Source organism: Taudactylus pleione, unplaced genomic scaffold (genome assembly GCF_031769625.1).
Source record: "Taudactylus pleione unplaced genomic scaffold, aTauple2 ptg001463l, whole genome shotgun sequence".
NCBI lineage: Eukaryota > Metazoa > Chordata > Amphibia > Anura > Myobatrachidae > Taudactylus > Taudactylus pleione.
This window is the reverse complement of record NW_028285861.1, coordinates 71269-92987: the sequence shown is the minus strand read 5'-3', so window position 1 is coordinate 92987 and position 21719 is coordinate 71269. Positions and strand designations below refer to the sequence as shown.

Here is a 21719-nt window from a genome sequence, read left to right as displayed (position 1 = left end):
GTTATAGTGCGTAGGGCAGGATGCTGTGTAAGGTGTGTAGCAGATGATGCTGGCTGGTATGTTATATTGCGTAGGGCAGGATGCTGTGTGAGGGATGTAGCAGAGGATGCTGGCTGGTATGTTATATTGCGTAGGGCAGGATGCTGTGTGAGGTATGTAGCAGAGGATGCTGTGTGAGGTATGTAGCAGAGGATGCTGTGTGAGGTGTGTAGCAGAGGATGCTGGCTGGTATGTTATAGTGTGTAGGGCAGGAGTCTGTATGAGGTATGTAGCAGAGGATGCTGTGTGAGGTATGTAGCAGAGGATGCTGGCTGGTATGTTATAGTGCGTAGGGCAGGATGCTGTGTGAGGTGTGTAGCAGAGGATGCTGGCTGGTATGTTATAGTGTGTAGGGCAGGATGCTGTGTGAGGTATGTAGCAGAGGATGCTGTGTGAGGTGTGTAACAGAGGATGCTGGCTGGTATGTTATAGTGCGTAGGGAAGGAGTCTGTGTGAGGTGTGTAGCAGAGGATGCTGGCTGGTATGTTATAGTGTGTAGGGCAGGATGCTGTGTGAGGTGTGTAGGAGAGGATGCTGGTTGGTATGTTACATTGCATAGGGCAGGATGCTGTGTGAGGTGTGTAGCAGAGGATGCTGGCTGGTATGTTATATTGCGTAGGGCAGGATACTGTGTGAGGTGTGTAGCAGAGGATGCTGGCTGGTATGTTATATTGCGTAGGGCAGGATGCTGTGTGAGGTGTGTAGTAGAGGATGCTGGTTGGTATGTTATATTGCATAGGGCAGGATGCTGGCTGGTATGTTATATTGCATAGGGCAGGATGCTGTGTGAGGTGTGTAGCAGAGGATGCTGGCTGGTATGTTATATTGCGTAGGGCAGGATACTGTGTGAGGTGTGTAGCAGAGGATGCTGGCTGGTATGTTATAGTGCGTAGGGAAGGAGTCTGTGTGAGGTGTGTAGCAGAGGATGCTGGCTGGTATGTTATAGTGCGTAGGGCAGGATGCTGTGTGAGGTGTGTAGCAGAGGATGCTGGCTGGTATGTTATAGTGTGTAGGGCAGGATGCTGTGTGAGGTATGTAGCAGAGGATGCTGTGTGAGGTGTGTAGCAGAGGATGCTGTGTGAGGTGTGTAGCAGAGGATGCTGGCTGGTATGTTATAGTGCGTAGGGCAGGAGTCTGTATGAGGTATGTAGCAGACGATGCTGGCTGGTATGTTATAGTGCGTAGGGCAGGATGCTGTGTGAGGTGTGTAGCAGAGGAAGATGGCTGGTATGTTATAGTGGGTAGGGCAGTAGACTGTGTGAGGTGTGTAGCAGAGGATGCTGGCTGGTATGTTATAGTGCATACTGCAGGATGCTGTGTGAGGTATGTAGCAGAGGATGCTGGCTGGTATGTTATAGTGCATAGGGCAGGATGCTGTGTGAGGTGTGTAGCAGAGGATGCTGTGTGAGGTGTGTAACAGAGGATGCTGGCTGGTGTGTTATAGTGCGTAGGGCAGGATGCCGTGTAAGGTGTGTAGCAGAGGTTGCTGGCTGGTATGTTATAGTGTGTAGGGCAGGATGCTGTGTGAGGTATGTAGCAGATGATGCTGTGTGAGGTGTGTAACAGAGGATGCTGGCTGGTATGTTATAGTGCATAGGGCAGGATGCTGTGTGAGGTATGTAGCAGAGGATGCTGGCTGGTATGTTATAGTGCGTAGGGCAGGATGCTGTGTGAGGTGTGTAGCAGAGGTTGCTGGCTGGTATGTTATAGTGTGTAGGGCAGGATGCTGTGTGAGGTATGTAGCAGAGGATGCTGTGTGAGGTGTGTAGGAGAGGATGCTGGCTGGTATGTTATAGTGCGTAGGGCAGGAGTCTGTATGAGGTATGTAGCAGAGGATGCTGGCTGGTATGTTATAGTGCGTAGGGCAGGATGCTGTGTGAGGTGTGTAGCAGAGGATGCTGTGTGAGGGGTGTAGCAGAGGATGCTGGCTGGTATGTTAGTGTGTAGGGCAGGATGCTGTGTGAGGTGTGTAGCAGAGGATGCTGGCTGGTATGTTATATTGCATAGGGCAGGATGCTGCGAGGTATGTAGCAGAGGATACTGGCTGGTATGATAGTGCGTAGGGCAGGATGCTGTGAGGTATGTAGCAGAGGTTGCTGGCTGGTGTGTTATAGTGCGTAGGGCAGGATGCTGTGTGAGGGGTGTAGCAGAGGATGCTGGCTGGTATGTTAGTGCGTAGGGCAGGATGCTGTGAGGTATGTAGCAGAGGATGATGGCTGGTGTGTTATAGTGCGTAGGGTTGGATGCTGTGTGAGGTGTGTAGCAGAGGATGCTGGCTGGTATGTTATATTGCGTAGGGCGGGATGCGGTGTGAGGTGTGTTATAGTGTGTAGGGCAGGATGCTGTGTGAGGTGTGTAGGAGAGGATGCTGGCTGGTATGTTATAGTGTGTAGGGCAGGATGCTGTGTGAGGTGTGTTGCAGAGGATGCTGGCTGGTATGTTATAGTGTGTAGGGCAGGATGCTGTGTGAGGTGTGTAGCAGAGGATGCTGGCTGGTATGTTATAGTGCGTAGGGCAGGATGCTGTGTGAGGTGTGTAGCAGAGGATGCTGGCTGGTATGTTATAGTGTGTAGGGCAGGATGCTGTGTGAGGTGTGTAGCAGAGGATGCTGGCTGGTATGTTATATTGCGTAGGGCAGGATGCTGTGTGAGGTGTGTAGCAGATGATGCTGGCTGGTATGTTATATTGCGTAGGGCAGGATGCTGTGTGAGGTATGTAGCAGAGGATGCTGGCTAGTGTGTTAAAGTGTGTAGGGCGGGATGCTGTGTGAGGTGTGTAGCAGAGGTGGCTGGCTGGTGTGTTATAGTGTGTAGGGCAGGAGTCTGTGTGAGGTGTGTAGCAGAGGATGCTGGCTGGTGTGTTATAGTGTGTAGGGCAGGATGTTGTGTGAGGTGTGTAGCAGAGGATGCTGGCTGGTATGTTAGTGCGTAGGGCAGGATGCTGTGAGGTATGTAGCAGAGGATGCTGGCTGGTATGTTAGTGTGTAGGGCAGGATGCTGTGTGAGGTGTGTAGCAGAGGATGCTGGCTGGTATGTTATAGTGCGTAGGGCAGGATGCTGTGTAAGGTGTGTAGCAGATGATGCTGGCTGGTATGTTATATTGCGTAGGGCAGGATGCTGTGTGAGGGATGTAGCAGAGGATGCTGGCTGGTATGTTATATTGCGTAGGGCAGGATGCTGTGTGAGGTGTGTAGCAGAGGATGCTGGCTGGTATGTTATAGTGTGTAGGGCAGGATGCTGTGTGAGGTGTGTAGCAGAGGATGCTGGCTGGTATGTTATAGTGCGTAGGGCAGGATGCTGTGTAAGGTGTGTAGCAGATGATGCTGGCTGGTATGTTATATTGCGTAGGGCAGGATGCTGTGTGAGGGATGTAGCAGAGGATGCTGGCTGGTATGTTATATTGCGTAGGGCAGGATGCTGTGTGAGGTGTGTAGCAGAGGATGCTGGCTGGTATGTTATAGTGTGTAGGGCAGGATGCTGTGTGAGGGGTGTAGCAGAAGGATGCTGGCTGGTATGTTATAGTGCATAGGGCAGGATGCTGTGTGAGGTGTGTAGTAGTAGAGGATGTGGGCTGGTATGTTATAGTGTGTAGGGCAGGATGCTGTGTGAGGTGTTTAGCAGAGGCTGCTGGCTGGTATGTTATAGTGCATAGGGCAGGATTCTGTGTGAGGTGTGTAGCAGAGGATGCTGGCTGGTATGTTAGTGTGTAGGGCAGTAGACTGTGTGAGGTGTGTAGCAGAGGATGCTGGCTGGTATGTTATAGTGCGTAGGGCAGGATGCCATGTAAGGTGTGTAGCAGAGGATGCTGTGAAAGGTGTGTAGCAGAGGATGGTGGCTGGTATGTTATATTGCATAGGGCAGGATGCTGTGTGAGGTAGCAGAGGATGATGGCGGGTATGTTATAGTGCGTAAGGAAGGATGCTGTGTGAGGTGTGTAGCAGAGGATGCTGGCTGGTAAGTGATAGTGTGTGTAGGGCTGGATGCTGTGTGAGGTGTTTAGCAGAGGATGCTGTGTGAGGTGTGTAGCAGAGGATGCTGTGTGAGGTGTGTAGCAGAGGAAGCTGGCGCTGGTATGTGATAGTGTGTAGGGCAGGAGACTGTGTGAGGTGTGTAGCAGAGGATGATGGCTGGTATGTTATAGTGCATAGGGCAGGATGCTGTGTGAGGTGTGTAGCAGAGGATGCTGGCTGGTATGTTATATTGCGTAGGGCAGGATGCTGTGTGAGGTGTGTAGTAGAGGATGCTGGTTGGTATGTTATATTGCATAGGGCAGGATGCTGGCTGGTATGTTATAGTGTGTAGGGCAGGATGCTGTGTGAGGTGTGTAGCAGAGGATGCTGGCTGGTATGTTATATTGCGTAGGGCAGGATGCTGTGTAAGGTGTGTAGTAGAGGATGCTGGTTGGTATGTTATATTGCATAGGGCAGGATACTGGCTGGTATGTTATAGTGCATAGGGCAGGATGCTGTGTGAGGTATGTGAGGCAGGATGCTGTGTGAGGTGTGTTGCAGAGGAAGCTGGCTGGTATGTTATAGTGTGTAGGGCAGGATACTGTGTGAGGTGTGTAGCAGAGGATGCAGGCTGGTGTGTTATAGTGCGTAGGGTTGGATGCTGTGTGAGGTGTTTACAGAAGATGCTGGCTGGTATGTTATAGTGCGTAGGGTTGGATGCTGTGTGAGGTGTGTAGCAGAGGATGCTGGCTGGTATGTTATAGTGCATAGGGCAGGATACTGTGTGAGGGTTGTAGCAGAGGATGCTGGCTGGTGTGTTATAGTGCGTAGGGCAGGATGCCGTGTAAGGTGTTTAGCAGAGGATGCTGTGAAAGGTGTGTAGCAGAGGATGCTGGCTGGTATGTTATAGTGCATAGGGCAGGATACTGTGTGAGGGTTGTAGCAGAGGATGCTGGCTGGTGTGTTATACTGGGTAGGGCAGTAGACTGTGTGAGGTGTGTAGCAGAGGATGCTGGCTGGTGTGTTATAGTGCATAGGGCAGGATGCTGTGTGAGGTGTGTAGCAGAGGATGCTGGCTGGTAAGTGATAGTGTGTGTAGGGCTGGATGCTGTGTAAGGTGTTTAGCAGAGGATGCTGTGTGAGGTGTGTAGCAGAGGATGCTGTGTGAGGTGTGTAGCAGAGGAAGCTGGCGCTGGTATGTGATAGTGTGCAGGGCAGGAGACTGTGTGAGGTGTGTAGCAGAGGATGATGGCTGGTATGTTATAGTGCATAGGGCAGGATGCTGTGTGAGGTGTGTAGCAGAGGATGCTGGCTGGTATGTTATATTGCGTAGGGCAGGATGCTGTGTGAGGTGTGTAGTAGAGGATGCTGGTTGGTATGTTATATTGCATAGGGCAGGATGCTGGCTGGTATGTTATAGTGTGTAGGGCAGGATGCTGTGTGAGATGTGTAGCAGAGGCTGCTGGCTGGTATGTTATATTGCGTAGGGCAGGATGCTGTGTGAGGTGTGTAGTAGAGGATGCTGGTTGGTATGTTATATTGCATAGGGCAGGATACTGGCTGGTATGTTATAGTGCATAGGGCAGGATGCTGTGTGAGGTATGTGAGGCAGGATGCTGTGTGAGGTGTGTTGCAGAGGAAGCTGGCTGGTATGTTATAGTGTGTAGGGCAGGATACTGTGTGAGGTGTGTAGCAGAGGATGCTGGCTGGTGTGTTATAGTGCGTAGGGTTGGATGCTGTGTGAGGTGTGTAGCAGAGGATGCTGGCTGGTATGTTATAGTGCGTAGGGTTGGATGCTGTGTGAGGTGTGTAGCAGAGGATGCTGGCTGGTATGTTATAGTGCATAGGGCAGGATACTGTGTGAGGGTTGTAGCAGAGGATGCTGGCTGGTGTGTTATAGTGGGTAGGGCAGTAGACTGTGTGAGGTGTGTAGTAGAGGATGCTGGCTGGTATGTTATAGTGCGTAGGGCAGGATGCCGTGTAAGGTGTGTAGCAGAGGATGCTGTGAAAGGTGTGTAGCAGAGGATGCTGGCTGGTGTGTTATAGTGTGTAGGGAAGGATGCTGTGTGAGGTGTGTAGCAGAGGATGCTGGCTGGTGTGTTATAGTGCATAGGGCAGGATGCTGTGTGAGGTGTGTAGCAGAGGATGCTGGCTGGTAAGTGATAGTGTGTGTAGGGCTGGATGCTGTGTAAGGTGTTTAGCAGAGGATGCTGTGTGAGGTGTGTAGCAGAGGATGCTGTGTGAGGTGTGTAGCAGAGGAAGCTGGCGCTGGTATGTGATAGTGTGCAGGGCAGGAGACTGTGTGAGGTGTGTAGCAGAGGATGATGGCTGGTATGTTATAGTGCATAGGGCAGGATGCTGTGTGAGGTGTGTAGCAGAGGATGCTGGCTGGTATGTTATATTGCGTAGGGCAGGATGCTGTGTGAGGTGTGTAGTAGAGGATGCTGGTTGGTATGTTATATTGCATAGGGCAGGATGCTGGCTGGTATGTTATAGTGTGTAGGGCAGGATGCTGTGTGAGGTGTGTAGCAGAGGCTGCTGGCTGGTATGTTATATTGCGTAGGGTAGGATGCTGTGTAAGGTGTGTAGTAGAGGATGCTGGTTGGTATGTTATATTGCATAGGGCAGGATACTGGCTGGTATGTTATAGTGCATAGGGCAGGATGCTGTGTGAGGTATGTGAGGCAGGATGCTGTGTGAGGTGTGTTGCAGAGGAAGCTGGCCGGTATGTTATAGTGTGTAGGGCAGGATACTGTGTGAGGTGTGTAGCAGAGGATGCTGGCTGGTGTGTTATAGTGCGTAGGGTTGGATGCTGTGTGAGGTGTGTAGCAGAGGATGCTGGCTGGTATGTTATAGTGCGTAGGGTTGGATGCTGTGTGAGGTGTGTAGCAGAGGATGCTGGCTGGTATGTTATAGTGCATAGGGCAGGATACTGTGTGAGGGTTGTAGCAGAGGATGCTGGCTGGTATGTTATAGTGCGTAGGGCAGGATGCCGTGTAAGGTGTGTAGCAGAGAATGCTGTGAAAGGTGTGTAGCAGAGGATGCTGGCTGGTGTGTTATAGTGTGTAGGGAAGGATGCTGTGTGAGGTGTGTAGCAGAGGATGCTGGCTGGTGTGTTATAGTGCATAGGGCAGGATGCTGTGTGAGGTGTGTAGCAGAGGATGCTGGCTGGTAAGTGATAGTGTGTGTAGGGCTGGATGCTGTGTAAGGTGTTTAGCAGAGGATGCTGTGTGAGGTGTGTAGCAGAGGATGCTGTGTGAGGTGTGTAGCAGAGGAAGCTGGCGCTGGTATGTGATAGTGTGCAGGGCAGGAGACTGTGTGAGGTGTGTAGCAGAGGATGATGGCTGGTATGTTATAGTGCATAGGGCAGGATGCTGTGTGAGGTGTGTAGCAGAGGATGCTGGCTGGTATGTTATATTGCGTAGGGCAGGATGCTGTGTGAGGTGTGTAGTAGAGGATGCTGGTTGGTATGTTATATTGCATAGGGCAGGATGCTGGCTGGTATGTTATAGTGTGTAGGGCAGGATGCTGTGTGAGGTGTGTAGCAGAGGCTGCTGGCTGGTATGTTATATTGCGTAGGGTAGGATGCTGTGTAAGGTGTGTAGTAGAGGATGCTGGTTGGTATGTTATATTGCATAGGGCAGGATACTGGCTGGTATGTTATAGTGCATAGGGCAGGATGCTGTGTGAGGTATGTGAGGCAGGATGCTGTGTGAGGTGTGTTGCAGAGGAAGCTGGCCGGTATGTTATAGTGTGTAGGGCAGGATACTGTGTGAGGTGTGTAGCAGAGGATGCTGGCTGGTGTGTTATAGTGCGTAGGGTTGGATGCTGTGTGAGGTGTGTAGCAGAGGATGCTGGCTGGTATGTTATAGTGCGTAGGGTTGGATGCTGTGTGAGGTGTGTAGCAGAGGATGCTGGCTGGTATGTTATAGTGCATAGGGCAGGATACTGTGTGAGGGTTGTAGCAGAGGATGCTGGCTGGTATGTTATAGTGCGTAGGGCAGGATGCCGTGTAAGGTGTGTAGCAGAGGATGCTGTGAAAGGTGTGTAGCAGAGGATGCTGGCTGGTGTGTTATAGTGTGTAGGGCAGGATGCTGTGTGAGGTGTGTAGCAGAGGATGCTGGCTGGTAAGTGATAGTGTGTGTAGGGCTGGATTCTGTGTAAGGTGTGTAGCAGAGGCTGCTGTGTGAGGTGTGTAGCAGAGGATGCTGTGTGAGGTGTGTAGCAGAGGATGCTGTGTGAGGTGTGTAGCAGAGGATGCTGTGTGAGGTGTGTAGCAGAGGAAGCAGGCGCTGGTATGTGATAGTGTGTAGGGCAGGAGACTGTGTGAGGTGTGTAGCAGAGGATGATGGCTAGTATGTTATATTGCGCAGCACAGCCCTGACGAAACCCGCACAAAGACTATCAGATGAAATGCGAGGGCCCACCATCACCATCACAGTGCTTCACTTTTTCCACATTTTGTTATGTTACAGCTTTATTTCAGAATGGAATAAATTCATTTTTGTCCTCAAAATTCTACACACAATACCCCATAATGATAATGTGTAAAAAGTTTTGTTGAGATTTTTGCAAATTTTATAAAAAAAAAAAAAAACCCACTAAGAAATCACATGTGCATAAGTATTCACAGCCTTTGCCACGAAGCTCAAAATTGAGCTCAGGTGCATCCTGTTTCCACTGATCGTCCTTGAGATACTTCTGAGGAAGCCGCTGAACCTAAATGGAGGCGGAGAAACACGTAAAAACTGGTTCCAGTCTGCACAAAAAGGGATCTGAAAGGTTTTAATTGCTTGCTCTTTGGACTGCCTACTAACACTCTGGGCAAAAGACTTCTATCCTATAACAATAGAACCAAAGTCTGGATGCATGAATGCCTAATACTAATCGCAGTACAAATCAATCTATGGACTTGTCTGTGAGAAATATTTACTAACATTCTTTGCTTTGGGCATGAACTAAACATATACTCTGTACTGACAGAGGACCTCATTCAGAGCCGCTCGCAAAATGCGAGCGCTTGCTCTGAATGAGGGCGGCCGCTTCTTCTTTAAAATCCGGCCTCCTGGCCGCTTGCTAAGCTGTGGGTGACAACCCACAGCTTTAGCGAGCGACCAGGTGATGGTCGCGATGGTCTAACAGAGCAGGAAACTACCTACTGACATCACTGCTGATGTTTAGGGCCGCCTAGAAACGGCAGGCGTTCCTTCAGGAACGCCTCCGTTTGTCTGGCCAAACCCCCCCCCCCTTCCCCGTCTACAAAACGGGGCGAGCTGTCGATCAACATCGACAGCCGCCCCTTTTGTAGCGAGCCCTGGAGCGAGTGAATTTGTCACTCGCTCCGGGGCTAGCGCACACGCACTGCGGCCGCTGCGCGTGCGCAGGGCCTCACCATTGACCCGCTTGCGAGCGGGTCTGAATGAGGTCCAGAGTCCTAGCCTAAGTTATATCTATGCTTGCTATTCTCTTAAATACTACTATTCATGATGTGTTTGTAACATCTATAGCTATTCTGTTTTTTAAAGTAGCTTGCCTGAGCTATTACTAATCTATGTACATAGCAGATTAGTCTTTTGTTCACTACAAATCTGCCTGATTATTGTTATTAGAGTCTACCAAATTCCATTCAGAATCATATGGCTTATTGCTTTTTTTATGGATATATATTTTTTTAGCTGGTTTTTGTTCATGAGTGTTTATACCGGCCGGTCACATACACTTAATCATTTTTAATTGTGTACAATGCTGTATTCTTATTAATTATTCATATGGTATTTTTTCTGTATTTCTGTCAAGTAGCGCTGTCTATATGTTTTGCTATCCTTGAGATGTTCCTACAGCTTAATTGGAGTTCACCTGTGGTAAACTCAGTTGATTGGACATGATTTTGAAAGGCACACATTTATCTATATAAAGACCCACAGTTGACAGTGCATGTCAGAGCACAAACCAAGCAAAAAGTCCAAGGAATTGTCTGTAGACTTCCGAGACAGGATATTCTCAAGGCACAAATCTGGGGAAGGGTACAGAAAAATATCTGCTGCTTTGAAGGTCCCAATGAGCACAGTGACCTCCATCATCCGTAAATGGAGGAACGTCGGAACCACCAGGACTCTTCCTAGAGTTGGCCGGCCGTCTAAACTGAGCGATCGGGGGAGAAGGGCCCTAGTCAGGGAGGTGACCAAGAACCCGATAGTCGCTCTGTCAGAGCTACAGCATTCCTCTGTGGAGAGAGGAGAACCTTCCAGAAGGAAATCCTTCTCTGCACCAAACCACCAATCAGGCCTGTGGGATCGGTATGAAATAACGCCGACCATGTGGCCGGCAGTTCGCATCCTGGCAGCGGCAGGCCAACAAAAGCAGAGTTCCCGGCAGCGGAAGCCCGACAGCGCTGGAAATCCCGATCGTCCTAAAGGTAAGTAAAAACTAACCTAACCTAACACCCTAACCCTCCTTAGGGGTGCCTAACCCTAACGCCCCCCTCCTCGCTGCCTAAACCTAAATACCCCGGGGGGCTGCCTAAACCTAATTCCCCCCCGGGGGTGTCTATCCCTAACCCTCCCTCCCCCTAGCCTAACCCACCCGAGGGGGGCCTAACCCTAAGTCCCCCCCCGGGTGCCCTAAACCTAAACCACCCCCCCCCCCGCCCCTGTCCGCTCGCGGCGCCCGGCATCCCTTCGATCGGCCAGGGCGCCAGTCTCCCAGCGTCGGGAAAATGACAGGCGTCTAGATATAGACGCCTGTCATTTAACCCATGCCGGGATAAAGCAATCGGGATGCCGGCTGCCAGGTTTAAGACAGCCGGCTTCCCGATTGCATCCCCAGGCCTGTATGGTAGAGTGGCCAGACGGAAGCCACCCCTTAGTAAAAAGCACATGGCAGCCCGTCTGGAGTTTACCAAAATGCACCTGAAGGACTCTTAGACCATGAGAGACAAAGATTGAACTCTTTGGCGTGAATGCCAGGCGTTATGTTTGGAGGAAACCATGCACCGCTCTTCACCAGGCCAATACCATCCCTACAGTGAAGCATGGTGGTGGCAGCATCATGCTGTGGGGATGTTTTTCAGCGGTAGGAACTGGGAGACTAGTCAGGATAGAGGGAAAGATGAATGCAGCAATGTACAGAGACATCTTGGATGAAAACCTGCTCCAGAGCGCTCTTCACCTCAGACTGGGGCGACGGTTCATCTTTCAGCAGGACAATGACCCTAAGCACACAGCCAAGATATGAAAGGAGTGGCTTCAGGACAACTCTGTGAATGTCCTTGAATGGCCCAGCCAGAGCCCAGACTTGAATCCGATTGAACATCTCTGGAGAGATCCGAAAATGGCTGTGCTCCGACACTTCCCATCCAACCTGATGGAGCTTGAGAGGTGCTGCAAAGAGGAATGGGCGCAACTGCCCAAAGATAGGTGTGCCAAGCTTGTGGCATCATATTCAAAAAGACTTGAGGCTGTAATTGCTGCCAAAGGTGCATCAACAAAGTATTGAGCAAAGGTTGTAAATACTTATGTACATGTGATTTCTTAGTTTTGGTTTGTTTTTTTTATTTGCAAAAATCTCAAAAAAAAAACTTTTTACACGTTGTCGTTATGGGGTATTGTGTGTAGAATTTCGAGGACAAAAATGAATTTATTCCATTTGGGAATAAGGCTGTAACATAACAAAATATGGAAAAAGTGAAGCGCTGTGAATACTTTCCGGATTTACTGTATATATTTTTTATGACTGCTATACATTAAGCTAAATTCATGGTATATTCAGTACATATTATGTTCCATTATTTTTCACATTATTGTCTTAAACACCACCTTTCAGCCGATTTTAGCAGACATTAATTATTTTAAAACAAATAAACATTTGGATTATATAATACTGCAGACTCAATTTTAGTCACGTTTTGCGCCTATACTAGACACATTCTATTATATAATATATGAGATATACATATAATATACCCACTGTAGCAGAAGGATGCTGGCTGGTATGTTATAGTGCATAGGGCAGGATGCTGTGTGAGGGGTGTAGCAGAGGATGCTGGCTGGTATGTTATAGTGCATAGGGCAGGATGCTGTGTGAGGGGTGTAGCAGAGGATGCTGGCTGGTATGTTATAGTGCATAGGGCAGGATGCTGTGTGAGGGGTGTAGCAGAGGATGCTGGCTGGTATGTTATAGTGCATAGGGCAGGATGCTGTGTGAGGTGTGTAGCAGAAGGATGCTGGCTGGTATGTTATAGTGCATAGGGCAGGATGCTGTGTGAGGTGTGTAGCAGAGGATGCTGGCTGGTATGTTATAGTGTGTAGGGCAGGATGGTGTGTAGCAGAGGATGCTGGCTGGTATGTTATAGTGCGTAGGGCAGGATGGTGTGTAGCAGAGGATGCTGGCTGGTATGTTATAGTGCGTAGGGTAGGATGCTGTGTGAGGTATGTGAGGCAGGATGCTGTGTGAGGGGTGTAGCAGAGGATGCTGGTTGGTATGTTATAGTGTGTAGGACAGGATGCTGTGTGAGGGGTGTAGCAGAGGATGCTGGCTGGTATGTTATAGTGCATAGGGCAGGATGCTGTGTGAGGTGTGTAGCAGAAGGATGCTGGCTGGTATGTTATAGTGCATAGGGCAGGATGCTGTGTGAGGTGTGTAGCAGAAGGATGCTGGCTGGTGTGTTACAGTGCGTAGAGCAGGATGCTGTGTGAGGTGTGTAGCAGAAACATGCTGGCTGGTATGTTATAGTGTGCAGGGCAGGATGCTGTGTGAGGTGTGTAGCAGAGGAAGCTGGTTGGTGTGTTATAGTGTGTAGGGCAGGATGCTGTGTGAGGTGTGTAGCAGAGGAAGCTGGCTGGTATGTTATAGTGCATAGGGCAGGATGCTGTGTGAGGTGTGTAGCAGAGGATGCTGGCTGGTATGTTATAGTGTGTAGGGCAGGATGCTGTGTGAGGTGTGTAGCAGAAGGATGCTGGCTGGTATGTTATATTGCGTAGGGCAGGATGCTGTGTGAGGTGTGTAGCAGAGGATGCTGGCTGGTATGTTATAGTGTGTAGGGCAGGATGGTGTGTAGCAGAGGATGCTGGCTGGTATGTTATAGTGCGTAGGGCAGGATGGTGTGTAGCAGAGGATGCTGGCTGGTATGTTATAGTGCATAGGGCAGGATGGTGTGTAGCAGAGGATGCTGGCTGGTATGTTATAGTGTGTAGGGCAGGATGGTGTGTAGCAGAGGATGCTGGCTGGTATGTTATAGTGCGTAGGGCAGGATGGTGTGTAGCAGAGGATGCTGGCTGGTATGTTATAGTGCGTAGGGCAGGATGGTGTGTAGCAGAGGATGCTGGCTGGTATGTTATAGTGCGTAGGGTAGGATGCTGTGTGAGGTATGTGAGGCAGGATGCTGTGTGAGGGGTGTAGCAGAGGATGCTGGTTGGTATGTTATAGTGTGTAGGACAGGATGCTGTGTAAGGGGTGTAGCAGAGGATGCTGGCTGGTATGTTATAGTGCATAGGGCAGGATGCTGTGTGAGGTGTGTAGCAGAAGGATGCTGGCTGGTATGTTATAGTGCATAGGGCAGGATACTGTGTGAGGTGTGTAGCAGAAGGATGCTGGCTGGTGTGTTACAGTGCGTAGAGCAGGATGCTGTGTGAGGTGTGTAGCAGAAGGATGCTGGCTGGTATGTTATAGTGTGTAGCAGAGGATGCTGGTTGGTGTGTTATAGTGTGTAGGGCAGGATGCTGTGTGAGGTGTGTAGCAGAGGAAGCTGGCTGGTATGTTATAGTGCATAGGGCAGGATGCTGTGTGAGGTGTGTAGCAGAGGCTGCTGGCTGGTATGTTATAGTGTGTAGGGCAGGATGCTGTGTGAGGTGTGTAGCAGAAGGATGCTGGCTGGTATGTTATATTGCGTAGGGCAGGATGCTGTGTGAGGTGTGTAGCAGAGGAAGCTGGTTGGTGTGTTATAGTGTGTAGGGCAGGAGACTGTGAGGTGTGTAGCAGAGTATGCTGGCTGGTGTGTTTATAGTGCGTAGGGCAGGATGGTGTGTAGCAGAGGATGCTGGCTGGTATGTTATAGTGCGTAGGGCAGGATGGTGTGTAGCAGAGGATGCTGGCTGGTATGCTATAGTGCGTAGGGTAGGATGCTGTGTGAGGTATGTGAGGCAGGATGCTGTGTGAGGGGTGTAGCAGAGGATGCTGGTTGGTATGTTATAGTGTGTAGGACAGGATGCTGTGTGAGTTGTGTAGCAGAGGATGCTGGCTGGTATGTTATAGTGCGTAGGGCAGGATGGTGTGTAGCAGAGGATGCTGGCTGGTATGTTATAGTGTGTAGGGCAGGATGCTGTGTGAGGTGTGTAGCAGAGGATGCTGGTTGGTATGTTATAGTGCGTAGGGTAGGATGGTATGTGAGGCAGGATGCTGTGTGAGGTATGTGAGGCAGGATGCTGTGTGAGGTGTGTAGCAGAGGATGCTGGCTGTTATGTGAAAGTTGGTAAAAGGATGTAGTGAGTTTAGTAGAGGATGCTGTGTCATTGGTGTATTCCTCTCCACAGATTCTGAAGGACACACAGGTTAGTAAACAGGCCCTAAATGAAATTGAAGCTCGACATGAGGAGATACTGAAATTGGAGAAGAGCATTGTGGAGTTACACGATATGTTTATGTATCTGGCCATGGAGGTGGAGTCACAGGTAAGTCCTACACACCCACTTATCTCAGATATATAGTTCTACTCTGCGGGGCCTCTGCCACAGATCACACGTATCTATATTGTCTATTCTCATAAATCAGTCTTTACTTTCTAAATTAGGTATGGCCCAGTTAGGTTCTGCTCTGTCTGCTGGCTGTCTTCCCACTAGAGTTGGTTCCCCTCACTGGCCAAGGTCAGAATTCCCCGCTATCCATTGTACTGCTAAGGTCCCAACTCCCCGCTACCCATTGTACTGCTAAGGTCCCAACTCCCCGCTATCCATTGTACTGCTAAGGTCCCAACTCCCCGCTATCCATTGTACTGCTAAGGTCCTAACTCCCCGCTAACCATTGTACTGCTAAGGTCCATACCCCCCGCTATCCATTGTACTGCTAAGGTCCCAACTCCCCGCTATCCATTGTACTGCTAAGGTCCCAACTCCCCGCTAACCATTGTACTGCTAAGGTCCGTACCCCCCGCTATCCATTGTACTGCTAAGGTCCCAACTCCCCGCTAACCATTGTACTGCTAAGGTCCCAACTCCCCGCTAACCATTGTACTGCTAAGGTCCATACCCCCCGCTATCCATTGTACTGCTAAGGTCCCAACTCCCCGCTAACCATTGTACTGCTAAGGTCCGTACCCCCCGCTATCCATTGTACTGCTAAGGTCCCAACTCCCCGCTAACCATTGTACTGCTAAGGTCCCAACTCCCCGCTAACCATTGTACTGCTAAGGTCCCAACTCCCCGCTAACCATTGTACTGCTAAGGTCTGTACTCCTCACTATCCATTGTACTGCTAAGGTCCCAACTCCCCGCTATCCATTGTACTGCTAAGGTCCCAACTCCCCGCTATCCATTGTACTGCTAAGGTCCCAACTCCCCGCTATCCATTGTACTGCTAAGGTCCCAACTCCCCGCTATCCATTGTACTGCTAAGGTCCCAACTCCCCGCTAACCATTGTACTGCTAAGGTCCCAACTCCCCGCTATCCATTGTACTGCTAAGGTCCCAACTCCCCGCTAACCATTGTACTGCTAAGGTCCCAACTCCCCGCTAACCATTGTACTGCTAAGGTCCCAACTCCCCGCTAACCATTGTACTGCTAAGGTCCCAACTCCCCGCTATCCATTGTACTGCTAAGGTCCCAACTCCCCGCTAACCATTGTACTGCTAAGGTCCCAACTCCCCGCTATCCATTGTACTGCTAAGGTCCGTATCCCCCGCTAACCATTGTACTGCTAAGGTCCGTACTCCCCACTATCCATTGTACTGCTAAGGTCCCAACTCCCCGCTAACCATTGTACTGCTAAGGTCCCAACTCCCCGCTAACCATTGTACTGCTAAGGTCCGTACTCCCCGCTATCCATTGTACTGCTAAGGTCCCAACTCCCCGCTATCCATTGTACTGCTAAGGTCCCAACTCCCCGCTATCCATTGTACTGCTAAGGTCCCAACTCCCCGCTAACCATTGTACTGCTAAGGTCCGTACTCCCCACTATCCATTGTACTGCTAAGGTCCCAACTCCCCGCTATCCATTGTACTGCTAAGGTCCCAACTCCCCGCTATCCATTGTACTGCTAAGGTCCCAACTCCCCGCTAACCATTGACCCACTAGTGTCCGTATTCTCCACTGTCCATTGTCAGGCTAAGGTCCAAACTTCCTGCTAATCAATGTCCCCTTTAGGGACTGTACTCCTCATTGGCTGTTGTCCTGCTAGGGTCCCTGCTTCCTGTTGACTAGCCATTGTCCCTTTAGGGACTGTATTCCTCACTAGCTACTGTCCTGCTAGGGTCCCTGCTTCCTGCTGGCTGGCCATTGTCCCTTTAGGGACCACAGTCCTCACTGGCTACTGTCTTTCTAGGGTCCCTGCTCCCCACATATTTTCCATTAGCCATTGTCGTGTTAGGGGCCGTACTCCCCTGAGGTCATTGCCCCGTCTAGTACAGCAGGACCTGCTGGCTGCATCATCCCCATAATACCTGGCTTAGAATCTCTCCCGCCTTCTACATGATTCTTTGTTGTTACAGGGAGAGACAATAGACAACATAGAGAAGAATATATTCCTGTCCACTGATTATGTGGTGAAGGCCAATAAACAGCTGGTCCAGGCGGTGGAGAACAGACAGAAGGCCCGTAAGGTGAGGCTGGCCCATCCTGCCGGTAATGTGTGAGATTAGTAATGCCCGTGTGGAGACATTGTACATACCAGTCTCTTCTCCCTGCAGAAGAAAGTATTTATTGTCATCTGCGTGGCTGTCTTCCTCATCATCCTCATCCTCGCCATCACCCTGGGCGTCCTCCTCTGAGAGAACATTGCTCCCCCTACATGAACTGGATGCTGATGCACCGAGCTACTGCCGTCCTGGTCTTGGACCCAGTCTCCACCACTTGAATGGTTATCTGACGTTCTCCCTGCAGGTTGAGCTGGGTATAGGCTGATAACCGGACTATTTACAGTGGGTCCAGGGGGGCGGCGCTATACCTGAAACTCTGTGGAGCCTTATTTTTATTACTACCATCTGTGTGTTTTGCAAGTGTGCCTTATTCTGCTGCTAACCCATTGTTTCACTGATTTATAGATCTCTGTATAATTTAGCTGAGCGTCACCGTTACTGTTTGTACATCACGGTCTAGCCACTTATGAGGGGCAGACTGGCACTGCCTCAGGTGCATAATCCTCTCGGTATATCTGTCTGGTCAGGGGCATAGGTGCGGCCTGTCATAGGGCAGTTCAGCTGCATTACCTGGGCATTTATTTTACTGCTAGGCCTTTGCTGGATTCTGAATGCTGGGAAGACCAACTAGGCCTGTGAATACTGTTTCTAGCCTGGTTTTGTAAAGAGTAAAAAAGTCGTTGTGCTATGAGAAACCAATTTCATAATTTAAAATGGTTATTGATTTTACCAGTGATCCCAAATGACAAAATGTCTCCGTCGTGGCTAAGCCCCGATATAGCAGAGCAGGAGAGTTAGTGTAGTAGTGAATGAGCCTCGTGCGGTCCTGTAATATTTCATAGGGTGTCCGTCAGAAGTTGTCTTTTTGGCTACAGTAGTGCCCTGCTGAAATGAACCGGTTTCTCACAACTGAGGCAGCCATTTTGTGTGCTGAACCAGTGACAACATTGAGGTGCGAGAACCCTGATTCATCACAGAAAATGGCTGCCGCCGTTTTTGGTAAGGGGTCCAGTTATATTCCCCACTTTATCTCTGCCCTTTTACACTTTCTGCTCTTCAAGTCGTGGACGCTTCGAGCAGTGTAGCTTCACGCACTGCGGCCAAAGGGACAAGCCTCGGACTGGTCATCTCTGGAACTTTGAACACTGTGTAGTGTGGCTGGACACTGGCACCTCACTCTGGCCTGTTCCACAAAATATCCTTTATATACGTATTTTACATTAAATAAAAGTATATTTCTACATTTAATTGAAAATTGCTGTCTGTTCTTCCACAGGGAATGAGATAACCGTACATATTGCTGCCTGACCATATCTCAGCCTGTTCAGGTGCAGCCATTGTTGATAACCACTGTATAGGCAGACATTTTGTGAGCAGAACAAAATGGCTGCTTGAATCTCAAGTAGGTGACTGATACACGTTAATATAGAGAAAAAGAGAGCACACCTCTTTACTGCGTTGTCTCCATTACAGAGAAGATGGAAATTTTGGGTATTCGCCGAGTACTAGTGTCCAGCAATTTATCTTTTCTCCGGCAGCGTTATATATAAATCCCTACCCATCATCCCTTGCAGTTGTCGCTCATCAGTCATGACTACATAAGATTATACAAATCCACTAAATAATGTGATATCGAATTGGACATGACTGACACAAATGTTGGTGGAAGTCGATATAGTGGTATAAGATCTGACTCGCTTCAGAGAACACTTGTACACTCTTTATATAGTGTGCGGTACCACAAATATTCCAAAGGCACCACAAAAGGGCCACGTAAGAATTTTTTGTTGATGATTATTTCTAACTTACCACAATGCTGGCCCGGTATTAGCAGTGAGGGAAACAGGGCCACATATAAAATGACATTCCAGGTAGATGAAATAAATGCAAATTAAAGGGTAGGGATGGAGGGCCCTGCTCACAGAAGAGCTTAAATGGGGGAAAGGGTCACAGATGAGACCAGGGGAGTGTGTGTGTGGCCTAGTGTGGAGATAGGGACCGTTGTGTGGGTAGGGCAAGCTGAGCTATTAGATAGGTCTTTGAAGGCAGCGAGAGTCTGACTGGACCTGGTAGGGAATTACCAAAGTGGGCAGGAGGCGTGAAACTTAGCTATCAGACACTAATGGGGAGATGTATAGTGTTTTAGAGAGAGAGAAAGTGTACATGTTGCCTAGCACAGTCCTTGAGATGACAGAAGCTGACTGGTTGCTTTGTGCAATTTCTCCAATTGATCACTCTCCAAGGCTTGATACGTCTACCCTTAGGTGAGTAGATAGTGTTTCAGAATGAGGTTTAAGGTATATTAAAGGAGTAGCTTAGGGGAGGGTGGGTAATTAGAGTTGGATTTTGAAGGGGAGGAGTAAAGGTGCCTACACACATGGCGATATTTTACACGATCTGGCCGATTCCGACGCATTGGAACAACAGATCGTGTAAAATATACCCAAATCATGAGTCCCCACTCACGATGTGATGCGCGTACCCGCAGGTCGCACATCGCATCTTCAGATCTGCCGTGTTGTAGGGCAGATCTGACAATCTAAGTCACGATGCACTGGACAGTTTAGGAGGCATGATGGATTGTGTGCCAAATTGGCAGCTTTTCAGATCAAATCGTGCCCACGACTGCCGGGGGAGAATTCAGGGGGAAATCGTACACATCGTGGGATCGAGAGCACATCGCTATGTGTGTAGGCACCTGAAGGATGTGCAGGGTCAGGTGGCAGATATGGAGCGGTGGGAGCAGGCAGAAGAAGGTATGGATGTGTGGGTGAAGGCTCGGGTGGAGCGGTGGAAGCAGGCAGAAAAAGGTATGGATGTGTGGGTGAAGGGTCGGGTGGTGGATGTGGAGCGGTGGGAGCAGGCAGAAGAAGGTATGGATGTTTGGGTGAAGGCTCGGGTGGAGCGGTGGGAGCAGGCAGAAGAAGGTATGGATGTGTGAGTGAAGGGTTGGGTGGCGGAGGTGGAGCGGTGGGAGCAGGCAGAAGGTATGGATGTGTGGGTGAAGGGTCGGGTGGCGGAGGTGGAGCCGTGGGAGCAGGCAGAAGAAGGTATGGATGCGTGGGTGAAGGGTCGGGTGGTGGAGCGGTGGGAGCAGGCAGAAGAAGGTATGGATGTGTGGGAGAAGGCTCGGGTGGAGCGGTGGGAGCAGGCAGAAGAAGGTATGGATGTGTGGGTGAAGGGCCGGGTGGTGGATGTGGAGCGGTGGGAGCAGGCAGAAGGTGGTATGGATGTGGAGCGGTGGGAGCAGGCAGAAGGAAGGTATGGATGTGTGGATGAAGGCTCGGGTGGAGCGGTGGGAGCAGGCAGAAGAAGGTATGGATGTGTGGGTGAAGGGTCGGGTGGCGGGAGCAGGCAGAAGAAGGTATGGATGTGTGGGTGAAAGGTCGGGTGGTGGATGTGGAGCGGTGGGAGCAGGCAGAAGAAGGTATGGATGTGTGGGTGAAGGGTCGGGTGGTGGATGTGGAGCGGTGGGAGCAGGCAGAAGAAGGTATGGATGTGTGGGTGAAGGCTCGGGTGGAGCGGTGGGAGCAGGCAGAAGAAGGTATGGATGTGTGGGTGAAGGCTCGGGTGGTGGATGTGGAGCAGTGGGAGCAGGCAGAAGAAGGTATGGATGTGTGGGTGAAGGGCCGGTGGTGGATGTGGAGCGGTGGGAGCAGGCAGAAGAAGGTATGGATGTGGAGCGGTGGGAGCAGGCAGAAGAAGGTATGGATGTGTGGATGAAGGCTCGGGTGGAGCGGTGGGAGCAGGCAGAAGAAGGTATGCATGTGGAGCGGTGGGAGCAGGCAGAAGAAGGTATGGATGTGTGGATGAAGGCTCGGGTGGAGCGGTGGGAGCAGGCAGAAGAAGGTATGGATGTGTGGGTGAAGAACCAGGCAGCAAGAAATTGCACTAGTTGAGGTGGTAGATGTTGAGAGAAAGGGAGACTTCTGGTTACGTCTGGCAATATGTGACAGAAGTGGGGCAGAGACCAGAGTCCAGTGTGGCGGGGGGGGGAGGACGAGTCAGCCGTATACAAGGAAGGAGAGGTTGGAACGCTGGACCGGATCCAGCAAGGATCGCTATTCTGCCTATATGCACGCAGCGCAGTAGCTAATATCAGCGGTGATATGTAAATGTTTGCATTCGCATTGCCATGACAGCCTGACATAAGGACGCCTATTTACCCTTACTCACATGCGTATGCTTTGGCAACATAGCGAAACAATCGGTAACATCGGAGCCATACGCACAGTTATGGCAGGTCAGACCTCACTCAGGAATTGCTAACTTCAGCGCACGCTATGAGGCCTCAGGAGGAGTCTGGTATCGCAGTGGCTAATTTATGCACGCCCATGCAACGACGTTGAAACGCACTGACACGCCTACCTTCACCCTACACAACAATCGGTCAATTGCGTACGTATAAGCAACTGCGTTCCTTGCTGAATCAGGCCCCTCGGACACAAAGGCCGATGAGGTGAGCAGCAGAGGGTAATCAACCAGGGTAAAAAGCAGCAGAGAGATCGGGAAAGGAGAATGTGACCCTTATGGGGAATATCCACTACACGGTTAATGAACGATAACGACAAATATCGTTCATTATACTGTACAGTGAATATTGTGCCCACACTGAATGATATGTCGTTCAGCGCAGGCACCCTCCCTCATCCCCGAACCTGCGCAACTTGACGATAGACAGGTTGGGCAATATGTTCAGGCGATGACAGATGCCAACAACGGCCAGCGGGAGTGCGCATCGCTGGTCGTTGCCGGCATAGGCACTGCACGATAACGTTATCGTTTATCGTCCGCATTATCGTTAATTTATATATATATATATATATATATATAAATTGTGTGTAGTGGATATGCACCTTTAGATTTTTGTTGAGGTAATCTCGGAGGA

At 50.0% G+C, this 21719-nt stretch overlaps 1 protein-coding gene across 1 annotated transcript in view; it reads left to right on the top strand.

The window, feature by feature from the left end:
* Nucleotides 1–18079, top strand: part of STX4 (syntaxin 4) — a 37375-nt gene extending 19296 nt beyond the window's left edge. The window contains exons 8-10 of the mRNA XM_088463804.1: nucleotides 14515–14652; nucleotides 16685–16795; nucleotides 16883–18079. Of these exons, the coding sequence (XP_088319930.1) occupies nucleotides 14515–14652; nucleotides 16685–16795; nucleotides 16883–16963 (330 nt within the window). The 3' untranslated portion in view covers nucleotides 16964–18079. The remainder of the gene's footprint in view (nucleotides 1–14514; nucleotides 14653–16684; nucleotides 16796–16882) is intronic.
* The last annotated feature ends 3640 nt before the right edge of the window (nucleotides 18080–21719 follow it).